The sequence below is a fragment of the Loxodonta africana genome, chromosome X (genome assembly GCF_030014295.1).
Source record: "Loxodonta africana isolate mLoxAfr1 chromosome X, mLoxAfr1.hap2, whole genome shotgun sequence".
Classification (NCBI taxonomy): domain Eukaryota; kingdom Metazoa; phylum Chordata; class Mammalia; order Proboscidea; family Elephantidae; genus Loxodonta; species Loxodonta africana.
In genome coordinates, this window is record NC_087369.1 from 156,140,798 (window position 1) to 156,154,870 (window position 14,073).

Below are 14,073 nucleotides of genomic sequence, written 5' to 3' on the forward strand. Positions count from 1 at the left end.
CAGCCAGTGGCAGGATTGGCTACATGTGCAGCACCTTCGGGATGACAGTTCTCCTAGAGCTGTGCTGGGCCTCCCATCCAATTTCTACCCCTTTCCATAACCAAGAAACTAGACTAAGGATGGAGGGAGCCTAGATAGGGAAGAGAGTGAAGGGAATAAGTACCAGATCTGTAATTTAGGCCCTTGACTGTTGTCTTAAGACAGAAGAACCCTATCTTTCATTTAATCATTTTAAAAATTGTATGTAGCGTATATAGTGTGGTGTGTGTGTGTGTATACGTGTGTGTGTATGTACACATGAGAGTGTGTCTTCCTAAACTCTTTCTGGTAAACTCAACCCTGTCTCACTGTTAATAATGGGAAAAGCCACAAAACAAGTCACGGAATTGTGAGACCAGGCTTTAAGGAGAACATGTTTCGTTTAATCAATAAAAGATCTTGAATAGAGAAGTCCATTCTGCCCTCTGTTGCTGTATTAGATATTTACATATAGTATAAGTGACTTGACTATAATACAATATATTTTTCTTTTAACATTGACAGAATTTAGTTAATCAAATGCTCTACTCAGAACAACTAAATAACACGTATTTAAGAAGCTCCTTCACTCCAGTGATTTTTGACCTTAAACACAATTGCTAATTGTACTGTAATTGAGAAAAAAAAAAAAAACACTCTCTCACCTTCTTCGGCTGGATAAGGTTTCTTCATGTTCTACATGAGCAACTTTTAATACTTTCTTGTCAATAAACAGATCTTCAGGATAATAAGCAGATCTATATTGGCGTTGTTGGGAATGGGCACATAACTTGCCAATCTGAAAAAAAGAAACGCAATACAATTATACGATACTTTCACAGATATGATAGTTGAAACACACTTCAATTTCATCCCCAATTTCTTTTTAAAGAGCAGAACGAAGCTATTACTGAAGTTAAAAAAGGTGACAAGCTTTTAAGGCAAAGAACCATGGAACCATCAGTAGAAAGGAAGGCTGTAGACTGAGGGAGGAGGGAGCCCCACTTTAAGCACAGCCTATTCAGAGCTTTCCTGAGAGGAAAGATGCTTTTTTCTACAGTGAAGTGCACATTTGAGAGGACCCTCTAAACAGGCCTCATGTTATTGACACCTTTCAATGGCTCTTTGTGTTTCTAAGTATGAAGACGTTCACAAAAGGGAATTGCAAAGTTGAGGAAGAACTGGTGCAGGAGATGGGGGTGGGAGAAGTGTGTGGAGGAGTCTGTTAATAAATGTGCAGTCTCCCATGCACAGCGCTCCCTATTCTTATGGGTGTTTTGTTATAAGAATCAATCTAGGGTATTCTAAAAAATGTCAGCGTAGTTGCCCATCTGGCTTTCTTCAAAATGCCCAAGAGAAGAAGGCAAGTCAACCGGCCAACAGCCAGAGTCATCAGCTACAAATCACACATGTCACTAAATAAACTCAGGATTGAGAGCATTAAAGAAGGTCTACCTTCTTTCCTCTCTCCCTTCACCTCCCACCTCCTTCTTTCCGTCCTCCCCTTCCATCTCATTCATTCATTCAATAACCTTTACCCAATGCCTCCCAATGAAGCGTATCTCTTTTATACTCAAGTAGCAACGATTAAAAAAAAAATGACATCAGCTTTCTTACTTAACTGATTTCTTTGGTTGAATTATTTGTAGATTTGCTTATTTTTTTCCATTTTCAGACAAAAACCTAAATGAATTTCCAGATAAAGAAGTATGAAAATAAAAATTCTTGTTTCCCTTGTGTCAGACACTTTGCTAGAAATTATGACCCTCATTTTATAGATGAGGGACTTGAGACTCAAGGGTGTTACATGATTTGCATAAGGCAAATAGGAAGTGGATTCAGGATTTGAACCTACTTGTCTGGCTTTAGGGAGCCCTCGTGACTCTGTGGTTAAAGCACTCGGCTGCTAACCAAAAGGTTGATGGTTCAAATCCACCAGCCACTCCTCAGGAGATAGATGTGACAGTCTGCTTCTGTAAAGATTTACAGCCTCCGAAACCCTATGGGGCAGTTCTACTCTTTCCTATAGGGTCACTGTGAGTCAGAATCAGCTCAACAGCGGTGGATTTGTTTGATGTCTGAGTTTGAATCCATTTGTCTGACCTTCAAGCTTATGCAGTATTGTTCCCTAGAAGATGATGTTAGATTTCCACTTACTTACATTCTACTTTCAGCAATTAAAAAAAAAAAAAGAATTCCTTGTCCTCAGAAATATAGACAAGGTGATTATGTAGGGTCTAAAAACTTATAAGCCCAAACCCACTGCCATCAAGTTGATTCCGTCTCATAGTGACCCTACAGGATAGAGGAGAATTGCCCCACAGGGTTTCAAAGGCTGTAATCTTTACAGGAACAGATTGCCACATCTTTTTCCCCTGAAGCGGTTGGTGGGTTCAAACTGCAGATCTTTCGGTTAGCACCCAAGCACTTAACTACTATGCCACCAGGGCTCCTTGTAAACTTTAAAGTTTAGGAAAAATATTAGAATTACCTTGTGATCACAGGAGTGTTACTCTGTCGTTTTGTATATCCCTGGAATTTAGACAGGGCTTTGCATACTGTAAAGGAGCCCTGGTGGTGCAGTGGTTAAAATAATCAACTGCTAAAAAAAATTTTTTTTTTTTAAGGTCGGTGGTTCGAAACCACCAGCAGCTCCACAAGAGAAAGATGTGGCAGTCTGTGTCCATAGAGATTGACAGCCTTGGAAAACCTACGGGGTTGCTGTAAGTTGGAATCAACTTGACGGCAGTGGGTAGGTGGGTTTGTATACTGTTAGGCACTCAGTAAAGGTGAATTAGTTGAAACAAATTGACGGAATCTCCTACATCAGGCCTGGCACTCCACTCTACTACTAGGCCATAGGCTCTGTGAGGCAAGCTCAGCTTCTGGATTTCTCAAGTTGCCCTAATAGCATTTACTAGTTATCTATCTATATATAAATACATTTATTTATATATACATAGCTTGGCACAGTGGCAGTATCGTTGCCAATGACGTTTATCTGAGGCATGATTATTGCCTACTAAATACACAAATGCCATTTCGTTTCCATAGCTTTGGAAGGCTTTTCATATAAATAAATACTCAAAATAGGAAAAAAATTGGAATCATCTCCATTTATGAAAGACAGCACCTACAGTTTGATATGCAAGCTAGCTCTTCTTAATGGTTTATCTCGATGGCAATGAAACAAAAGTGAGAGACACTTTGAGATATTCCATTTGGCTTTGGAATGTATGATAGTGAATTTCTCAGGTGTGCTTATGTAATGCTATTTGACTTGGGCTACTATTAAACTTCAAATGAATAGTCTGAATTCTCTGCGTGTGCCCTGAGTGGTAGCAGTCTGGTAGGATGCTTTGGGCTAGGTGGTTGCAGGACTGGACTGGGGAGTTAAGTCCCACTTAAACCAAAGCATATCATGCAGATACAAATAACTGAGAGCAGGCTGTGCACCACAAATTTAGGCCCATAGACATACACATGTTTACTTTGTTGAATTACAGGTGAAAAGTCCTGGAACAGAACCTTGATTTTTTCCCCGGTACATATCTATTTATTATTCCATGAACACACATCACTGTGAGAGTCTATTTCACTGGGATCAAAGTATTCTTAGCGCATTCCAGAGCGCAGGACATGCTATCTTGACCTACACCTGTTCCAAACCCGGCATAGAAATCACAGTCTCACACACATCCTTCACAGTCACTTGTCTACTTGCAAACCACAGCTGTGAATTCTTCTCCATTGAAAGCAGGCCCTTTGTATCAGTGAATACTAATCGGGCCACAGCAAGACTTTAGGGTTTTAAAGGCACCCCCACCCCGGCCAACCCCCAACCTACTGGAAAGGGGTGCAGCTGAGGTGAAAGTAGGAAGGTTAAGAATAAATGAGAGCGTAGCCAGTCTGCAGTCTGACCTTTCTTCCCAAGCCACCCAGTGTGGCATTATCAAACTGCCTTCCCGAGGCTCTGTGTGCGGTAAGGGGCAAACAATGGTGTCCTGCCAATGTCCCTACTCCCCCATCTGAGATGCGCCGCATCTTATCAGACAGGCTGTTTTTTCTTCCACAAATCTACCATGAAGCAAATTCTCATATACAAAGCATTTGTCAAATGTATCCCCCTTTTGGGCCCTTCTCCCCACACTGTGAGCTGTAGGTGAATATTCTCAGCTTATTTAGAGAAAGGGACAGCAAAAGAAAGCGTAATTTATGAAAAGATGCAGCATTCACGTTGAAGAAGTCCTTTCAGCTTCACGATTTCAGCTCTGCCGGGAGGCCTGGGTCTTAGACTTCAACCATACTTGCTGAAGAAGCTAACCTCCCCAGTGGCCTTTTAGAAATCTGTATCTGGCCCAGGAGTTTCTGGCTCTTAAATAAGAAATGCAATCCAATTTCCTTACACCGATAAATGTACCTAGTCAAGGGTGCTACTACGTTTATATTTGGTTAGTTGGAGTGAATTTATTGGATAGGTGAGTGTCTCTATCAATAGGCCTGAAAAATAAAACCATTGAATTCTCCACGAACCATGCTTCCTAATGGTGCCTTCATTTAAGTGCCAGAACCTGTGGCAGGGAAGGCACTATTGCTCTGAAGACTTGAAACCCAAGAAGAAGGCAGAACCTCCACCCATACCCAGGTCAGCAGGTTGTTCCAGTAGCCTCAGCACCATTCTTTTCTAACCAGGACTCAGGAGCACTGGCTTTATAGTAAAAAAAAAAAAAAAAAAAAACCGAGGAAAATACAGTGCTGGGTCCCAGTAAGGCATAGCGGAAAGCCCAGTGAGCTGGGCACCGGGATACCTGGCCTACAACCCGCCTCTGCCTCTCACCCACAACAGGACTTGATCTGATCCCACAGCTTCATTCCACCTGTAAGCACAGCATTGTATAAAAGAAGAAGTATGGTATTTGGAGCACCATATTTTCATCTGCCTCCCTTGAAAAAAAGGTGAAAATTACTTTCCGAGTATGTTACCAAAGATTTTTAAACCATGCAAAGTATTCATTATTGTGTTGTTGTTAGGTGCCGTCAGGTTGGTTCTGACTCATATCAACCCTATGTACAACAGAACAAAACACTGCCCGTTCATGTGCCATCCTCACAATCATTGCTATGTTTGAGCCCATTGTTGCAGCCACTAAGTCAATCCATCCCGTTGAGACTCTTCCTCTGTTTTGCTCACCTTCTTCTTTACCAAGCATGATATCCTTCTCCAGGGACTGGTCCCTTCTTTGGTCATGTACATGACCAGAATATATGAGAAGTCGTCTCGCTATCCTCGCTTCTAAGGAGCACTCTGGCTGTACTTCTTCCAAGACAGATTTGTTCATTCTTTTAGCAGTCTGTGGTATATTCAATATTCTTCACCAATACCATAATTCAAAGGCATCAATTTTTTCTTCAGTCTTCCTTATTCACTGCCCAACATACCCATGCATATGGGGCAATTGAAAATACGATGACTTGAGTCAGGTGCACCTTAGTCCTCAAAGTGAGGTTTCTGCTTTTTAAAGAGCTCTGTTGCAGATCGGCCCAATGCAATACGTCATTTGATTTCTTGACTGTTGCTTCCATGGGCGTTGATTGTGGATCCAAGTAAAACAAAATCCTTGACAAATTCAATCTTTTCTCCATTTATCATGATGTTATTTATTGGTCCAGTTGTGAGGTGTTTTTGTTGAGGTGTAATCCATACTGAAGGCTATGGTCTTTAATCTTCATCAGTAAGTGCTTCAAGTCCTGTCTGCATAACACAGGTTGTTAATGAGTCGTCCTCCAATCCTGATGCCCTGTTCTTCTTCATATAGTCCAGCTTCTCGGATTACTTGGCTCAGCATACAGATTGAATAACTATGGAGAAAGTATACCACCCTGACGCACACATTTCCTGATTTTAAACCACACAGTATCCCCTTGTTCTGTTCAAATGACTGCCCTTGGTCTATGTACGGGTTCCACTTGAGCACAATTAAGTGGTCTGGAATTCCCATTCTTTACAATGTTATCCATAATTTGTTATGATCTATACAAATGCCTTTGCACAGTCAATAAAACACAGGTAAACATCTTTCTGGTGTTCTCTGCTTTCAGCCAGGATCCATCGGACATCAGCAATGATATCCTTTGTTCCACGTTCTCTTCTGAATCTGGCTTGAATTTCTGACAGTTCCCTGTTGATCTACCGCTGCAGCTGCTTTTGAGTGATCTTCAGCAAAATTTTACTTCTATATGATATTATTAATGATATTGGTAGATAATTTCTGCATTCTGTTGGATCACCTTTCTTTCGAATGGGCATAGATATGGATCTCTTCCAGTTGGTTGGCCAGGTAGCTGTCTTCCAAATTTCTTGGCATAGACGAGGGAGCACATCAAGCACTCCATCTGTTTGTTGAAACATCTCAGTTAGTATTCAGTCAATTCCTGGAGCCTTGTTTTTTGCCAATGCCTTCAGAACAGCTTGGACTTCTTCCTTCAATACCATTAATTCTTGATCATATGCTACCTCCTGAAATGGTTGAATGTCAACCAATTCTTTTTGGTACAGCGACTCTGTATTTCTTGCATCTTCTTTTGATGCTTCCTGTGTCATTTAATATTTTTCTCATAGAATCCTTCCCTATTGCAACTCGAGGCGTGAAATTTTTCTTCAGTTCTTTCTGCTTGAGAAATGTTGAACGCGTTCTTCCCTTTTGGTTTTCTAACTCCAGGTCTTTGCACATTCCATTATATACTTTACTTTGTCTTCTCAAGGCACTCTTTGAAATCTTGTTCAGCTCTTTTACTTCATCATTTCTTCTGTTTGCTTTACCTACTCTGTGTTCAAGAGAAAGTTCCAGAGTTTCCTCTGACATCCATTTTGATCTTTGTTTCCTGTTTTATTTTATTTTTTAGTGACGTTTTGCTTTTTTCCTGTATGATGTCCTTGATGTCATTCCACAACCTGTCTGGTCTTCGGACATTAATGTTCAATGCATCAAATCTATTCTTGAGATGGTCTCTAAATTCAGGTGGTATATACTCAAGGTCATACTTTGGCTCTCATGAACTTGTTTCAATTTTTTTTCAGCTTCAACTTGAACTCGCACAGGAGCAATTGATGGTCTGTTCTGCAGTTGGCCCCTGGCCTTGTTCCGGCTGATGATATTGAGCTTCTCCATCATCTGTTCCCACAGATGTAGTTGATTTGATTCTTATGTATTCCATCTGGTGAGGTTCACGTGTATAGTCACCATTTACATTGTAGAAAAAGGGTATTTGCAATGTATAAGTTGCTGGTCTTGCAAAATTCTATCCTGTGATCTTTGGTGTCGTTTCTATCGCCAAGGCCATATTTTACAACTACCGATCGACCCTTCTTTGTTTCCAGCTTTCACATTCCAATCACCAGTAATTATTAATGCATCTTGATTGCATGTTTGATCAATTTCATACTGCAGAAGGTGGTAAAAATTTTCCATTTGGTTGGTAAAAATCTTTAGCATTAATGGTTGGTGTGTACATTTGAATAACAGTCGTATTATCTGGTCTTCCTTGTAGGTATATGGATATTATCCTATCACTGACAGCATTGTACTTTAGGATAGATCTTTAAGGAGGAGCTGCCTCAAAGTTGAGTCCACCTTGATGTCATGGATGGAGTAAAGCTTTTGGGACCTTCATTTTCTGATATGGCATGACTCAAAATGAGAAGCAACAGCTGCAAACATCCATTAATAATTGGAATGTGGAAGGTACAAAGTATGAATCTAGGAAAATTGAAAGTCATCAAAAGTGAAATGAAATGCATAAAGATTGATAACCTATGGACTAGCAAGCTGAAATGGACTGGTATTGTCCATTTTGAATTGGACAATCATATGGCTTACTATGCAAAGTATTTAGTCTGTTGCAATTCTCACCTGCACCCTATAAATGACATGTCAAGAAATGCAGATAACCCCACTGGTCATATAACCTTATTCATTCTCAGGTCCCATTTGCTATTGGTTCTGGTGACTCTCAAGTGACAGAAAACTGGGGCTTAATCTTTCACTCCAGATGGCTAAGCAGAGAAAGACAGACTATATTATAAGCTTCTCTACAATGCCAATGCCTCACACTTTTAACATAATATCTTATTCCAGCCAAGCGCTTCACAAATAACTCCTATCCATTCTCCATTTTCTCTGGGGAGTCTTACAACAACCCTCTGAGGTGTACAGAATAGGCATTGTTAACCTCATTTAGAGATAAGGAAACTGAGACTCACAGCACAATCTCTCCCCTCTCAAGAGCTGCACCTGAGGCCACCAAGACTGGAGGGCCTCTGGAGGGCCTTTTCAGTTTTATTTAATTATAGAATAACTTTTCTGCTAAAACCCAGCTGACTACTGTGGTCCCAAGGAGTGCCTTCTTGAGAACTGTTGCTAAATACCCAGTATAAATTTAGTCTTTTGACCATCGATGGATTCATCAGAATGCTGAAGAATTAAAAAGAAACCTTTCACTAGGGTTATACAATTTAAATATCGACTTTTATCCCATGGTACACTTTGGGGAAATATTGGCTGAGGCATTTGTTTTGAGGTGCCATGGGACTAGGGCAAGAGTGGAGTGGGAATTCCATAGTTTTCCAGTTGAAATAAAATAATGAACTTCAGTATGTTATGGTGAATTGTCTATTATACCATTGTACAATTTTCTTTAATTAAATCCTAAAAGTTTTAAAACAAAATATACATTGAAATTATGTCATATACAACATAAACATTTTAATAGTAGTAACCAAGCCCATTTAACAATTCTACAGGTATAATAAAAATGCTAATATATGTTAATGTTTAGTCTGTGGTTAATGTTTTGTCTTGTTAATTTCCCCAGGGCTTTTATTACTGATTTAAATCTGCCACACTACTCAACTGATTGCACTGCTTGCCACAAACTGCATGGAAGTAGCTCAAAGGAATACTGATTAACAGAAATGAACAAACATTTGGCTGGGCAAACCATTCTTATTATATGCTTGTAATCATTACATACATTTCCTTACAATGAGATGGGCATGGCAGGCATTTTCCACTCACTTTTCCCTACAGAAAATATGCATAAGAATATAAAATTAATTTATAACCCTGTACTTCAGGAAGCACATCATTATTAATTAACTATCAACTGATCTGGATAATGAACAGACCTGGTGACAATGTAAGTGCTTTTTCCCCTATAGACATTTTGCTGAGACTCATCATTAATTGCTTGACCATTAAAATAAAAGCTCACTAATAATCTGCACTGTACGAGGAATCAAGTTATTTTAAGATATCAGGTACCATTGTTTGAACATTTCATACAAGTCAGCTCTTTAAATTGAAATGCAAAAATGAATGAACGAACGTTCTGCAGGTGAGCCTGGTGCTAAGCTGAACTGTCTTAGTCATCCCATGATGCTATAACAGAAACAAAGAGAAGTTTATTTTCTTACAATAAAGTAGGCTAAAACTCCAAATTCTAGGTGTCAGCTCCAGGGGAAGGCTCTCTGTCTCTGCTGGCTCTGGAGGAAGGTCCTTGTCCTCAATCTTCCCATGGTTACGGTGCTTCTCAGGCACAGGGACCCCTGCTCCTGGTGCTGCTTTCTTGGTGGTATGAGGTCCCCAACTCTCTTGGGGCTTCCCTTTCATCTCTTGAGAGATAAAAAGGTGGTGCAGGCCACACCCCAGGGAAACTCCCTTTACCTTGGATCAGGGAGGTGATCTGAGTAAGGGTGGTGTTACAATCCCACCCTAATCCTCTCAACATAAAATTACAATCACAAAATGTAGGACAACCACACAATACTGGGAATCATGGCCTAACCAAGTTGATACACACATTTTTGGGAGGGACACAATTCAATCCATGACAACTACCTACACCCAAAAAACCCAAACCCGTTGCTGTCGAGTTGATTCTGACTCATGGTGATCCTATGGGACAGAGTAGAACTGCCCCATAGGGTTGAACTACAGCACTGTGTTACTGTGAAAAGAGCACACAATTTGGAGGCAGGAGACGTGGGTTCCAGTCCAAGCTTATCCTCTCACCATTTCAATAACTCTAGACAAGTCATTTCATTTCCTAGAAACTCAGCTTCCTCATCCGCAAAACAGAAACGATAATAATGTCTGCCCTACCTGACAGTAGCATGAGGATCAAATCAAATAATGGAGAACATTGTGCTATAGACAGAAGCACCATGCCATCACTATGCAGCAAAGACCGGAAAAACTAAGTAAAACAGATACAAACCTCCATCCTGGAACCCTAAGCATCAAGTGAAGGAATAAAGAACTAGATCAAGCACAGGATAGAATAAGAAACTGACAGAGAACAGAGAATGAGAAGAGCTATGGAGTGGAGGTCTCCTGGCAGCTAACTCTGCAAAGCTTTGCATCTTGGAGCACAGCCAACAACAACCCCAGGCAGGGAGTACGGAGCTCCCAACAGGAGACAGAGCACCCAGTAACCAGAGATACACACTTTCCCACCCCTCACCCATCCACCCTGAATGCTGTCTCTGCCGCTTTCCAATGGGCCGTGGTCACTTGGCGGAATAGACACTGGCTTACTGCTGCCCCAAGTCCGTCCTGCCCTCACTGGTCAGCTACCTCAGCGTCATATATTTTTTTTTATAAATATATATTTTTTCACTTCCCTACCTCCCTCTCCCTTTTCCTTCTCCCTCCCACCTAGGCCCCTGTGATACCTCCGCCTCCTTCTGATGGGCTCTGCTGGCCTGCCCATCTAGAGAGACACTAGCTCACCATCACCTGGGTTCCACCCAACCCCCAACACCCAGTTCCCTCAGCACCATATTTTTAAAAATTTCTCTCTCTTTCCTTTCCTTTCTCCTACCTACCTAGCGCTGTGCACCTCTGACATCCTTCTTGATGGCCATGTCACACCATTCAGCTAGGGAGCCACCAGCAGGTGGCCTCCCCGGGTTTCCCAGACCCCACTGGCCAACTCCAGCCTTTTTGTTTTGCATATATTTCTCTATCTTCTTTCTTTTCATTCTCCCTCCAACCTAGCTCCCCACATAATATCCACTCCCTTACTTCCTACCTCTCTGCACCATCCTCTGAGTGCCACACCTCCTAGGGGCACCTGTTGGACCTCCTGACCACCAGACCCCGCTCCAGTGCTGCCCCCCTGGCCCTGCCCCACTAAGCCCTGTGTTCTGGAGCAGTATTGGAACGGACCTCTGTACCTCAGCCCCCTGGTCATGCCTTGCTGAGAACTGAGCCCACAAGTGGAACCAGCGCAGGCCCCAGGATCCCTGGATCCCACCCTGCACAGCCCTCCAGCCCTGCCCCACTGAAGGTTACACCACAAGAGAGACCAGCACAGACCTCCAGAGCCCTGGAAACTGCCTTGTGCCAAACCCCAGCCCTGTCCCACCAAGTGTCATGACTCCATGTGGGACTGGTGCAGACCTTTGGACCCCTGGCCCTGCCCCACTATGACACCCCCAAACCCACTCCACTGGCCCCAGGTCATGCCGCAAACAACCCATACCCACCCCTCAGCCCCTCATGCTGGTCCTGCACTGCTGCACCATAGCTGAGCCAGTGATCCTACCCGCAGACAAGGAAGCAGCAAAACATACCAAGCCCAACCACCCTGTTATAACCAAATAAAACAAAAAAGCAGTACACGACAAACAAACTTACAATCAACAAACGAATGAAATAATTTCGAACATCTCGGAGACAACAGACAATATCAAAACATAAAAAAAAAAAAAAAAACAGGGCAAGATGGCTCCAGTAAGCAACCAATATAAAACACCAGATGGCAATGGGATGGCATATATAAAATCTTGAAAAGAAAAAAACTGCTAACCAAGAATAAAATATCCTGCAAAACTCTCACTCAGGTATAATGGCAAAATTAGGACATTTCCAGATAAACGGGGATTAAAGGAATATGTAAAAACCAAACCAAACTTACAAGAACTATTAAAGGGAGTCCTTCGGTTAGAGAACAAACAACATCAGACAACAACCTGAATCTAGGACACAGATCAGCATCAGCCAGATACCAACCTACATAATGAACTCTCAAGGATAAAACAAAACTAAAAGATTTACAACAGGGAATCAGAGACATTAATCTCTAAATCGCAACAACATAAGAATAATAAAAGGGGGAATAAATGCTGTACACATAGAACTTTCAAATGGAGAGGAAGTCAAGGCAATATCAAGTAATAAAAGACTGGTTTAAACTTAGGAAGATGGGGTAAATTTCAAGGTAACCACAAAGAAAGTTAACAAACCTACTCATCAAAACAAAGAAGAAAAACATAGTCTCAGTAAACACAAAATCTACAAAATGAAAGAAACGAAAATCCACAAACAAAAGGAACTCAGCACAGGACAGTAGGAGGAACAAAGAAAACGTCACCACTACCAAAAAAAAAAAAAAAAGCACTACAAACTGACATCAGTAAACTTACATCTATTGATAATCACGTTGAACAGAAACAGCTTAAATGCACTCGTAAAGAGATATATGATGAAAGAATGGATAAAAAACATGACCCATCAATATGCTATCTACAAAAGACATCTTAGACACAAAGACATAAGTATATTAAAAATGAGATGTGAAAAAATATATCAAGCAAACAGCAACCAAAAAAGAGTAGGAGTGGCAATGCTAATCTCAGATAAAATAGATTTTAAAACAAAATCCATCATGAAAGACAAGGAATGACATTATATAACGATTATAAGCGTTGATCCACCATGATGACATGACAATAATAAATATCTACACACCCAATGACAGGACTCCAAAATACAAAAAACAAATTCTAACAGCACTGTAAAGAGAAAATGACAGTTCCACAATAACAGTAGGAAACTTCAACACACCACTCTCGATAAATGACAGAACACATAGAAAGAAAATCAACAAAGATACAGAAGCTTTTAAGGCTACAATCAATCAACTTGTCCTCAGAGACATATAAAGAACACTCCACCCAACAGCAGCAAAGAACATGTTTCCAACGCAGATGGAAAGTTCTCCAGAATAGACCACATCTTACACCACAAAGCAACTTTCAACAAAATCCAAAACCCTGAGATAATACAAAGCATCTTCGCTGATCACAATGCCATACAAGTAGAAATTAATAACAGGAAGAGCAAGGAGGAAAAAATACATGGAAACTGAATAACAGCCTGCTTAAAAACCACTGAGTAATAGAAGAAATCAAAGCTGGAATCAAAAAATTTCTAGAATCAAACAAGGATGAAAACATCTCATACCAAAATCTTTGGGACACAGCAAAGGCAGTGCTGAGAGGCCAATTTGTAGTAATAGATACACACATCAAACAAGAAGAAAAGGATAAAATTAAAATGTTAGCTTTACAGCTTGAACAGAAGGAGAACAGCAAAAGAAGCCCACAGCCACCAGAAGAGAGGGAATAATAAAGATTGGAGCAGATAAATGAAACAGAGAATAGAAAAATAATACGAATCAACAAAAACAAAAGTTGGTTCTTTGAAAAGATCAACAAAATTGACAAATCACTGGCCAAACTGACAAAAGAGAAACAGGTAAGGAAGCAAATAAACCAAATAAGAAATGAAATGATGGGCCTTACAACAGACCCAACTGAAATAAAAAGAATCATAAAAAAAAAAATTGACTCCCATAAATTTGAAAACCTAGAGGAAATGGACAAATTTCGGAGAATCACACTACCTACCTAAACTAACACAAACTGAGGTAGAAAATCTGAACAGACCCATAACAAGATATTGAAAAGTTAACTTAAATAACTCCCAACAAAACAACGAAAAAAAGCCCTGGCCCAGGTGGCTATACTGGAGAGTTCTACCAAACATTCAAAAGAAGGGCTCACACCAGTACTATTCAAACTATTTCAGAACATAGGAAAGGCAGGGATACTTCCAAATTCATTCTACGATGCCAGCACAGGCCTAATACCGAAACCAGGCAAAGACACCACAAAAAAGAAAATTGCAGAGCAATATCTCTTATGAATAC

General features: G+C 40.7%; 1 protein-coding gene across 1 annotated transcript in view; it reads right to left on the bottom strand.

Moving 5' to 3' along the window:
• The window catches only part of GPC3 (glypican 3), a 490,374-nt gene that overhangs the window by 159,477 nt on the left and 316,824 nt on the right, over window positions 1–14,073 (bottom strand). Inside the window, exon 4 of the mRNA XM_003420845.3 lies at window positions 684–817. Within this exon, the coding sequence (XP_003420893.2) occupies window positions 684–817 (134 nt within the window). The remainder of the gene's footprint in view (window positions 1–683; window positions 818–14,073) is intronic.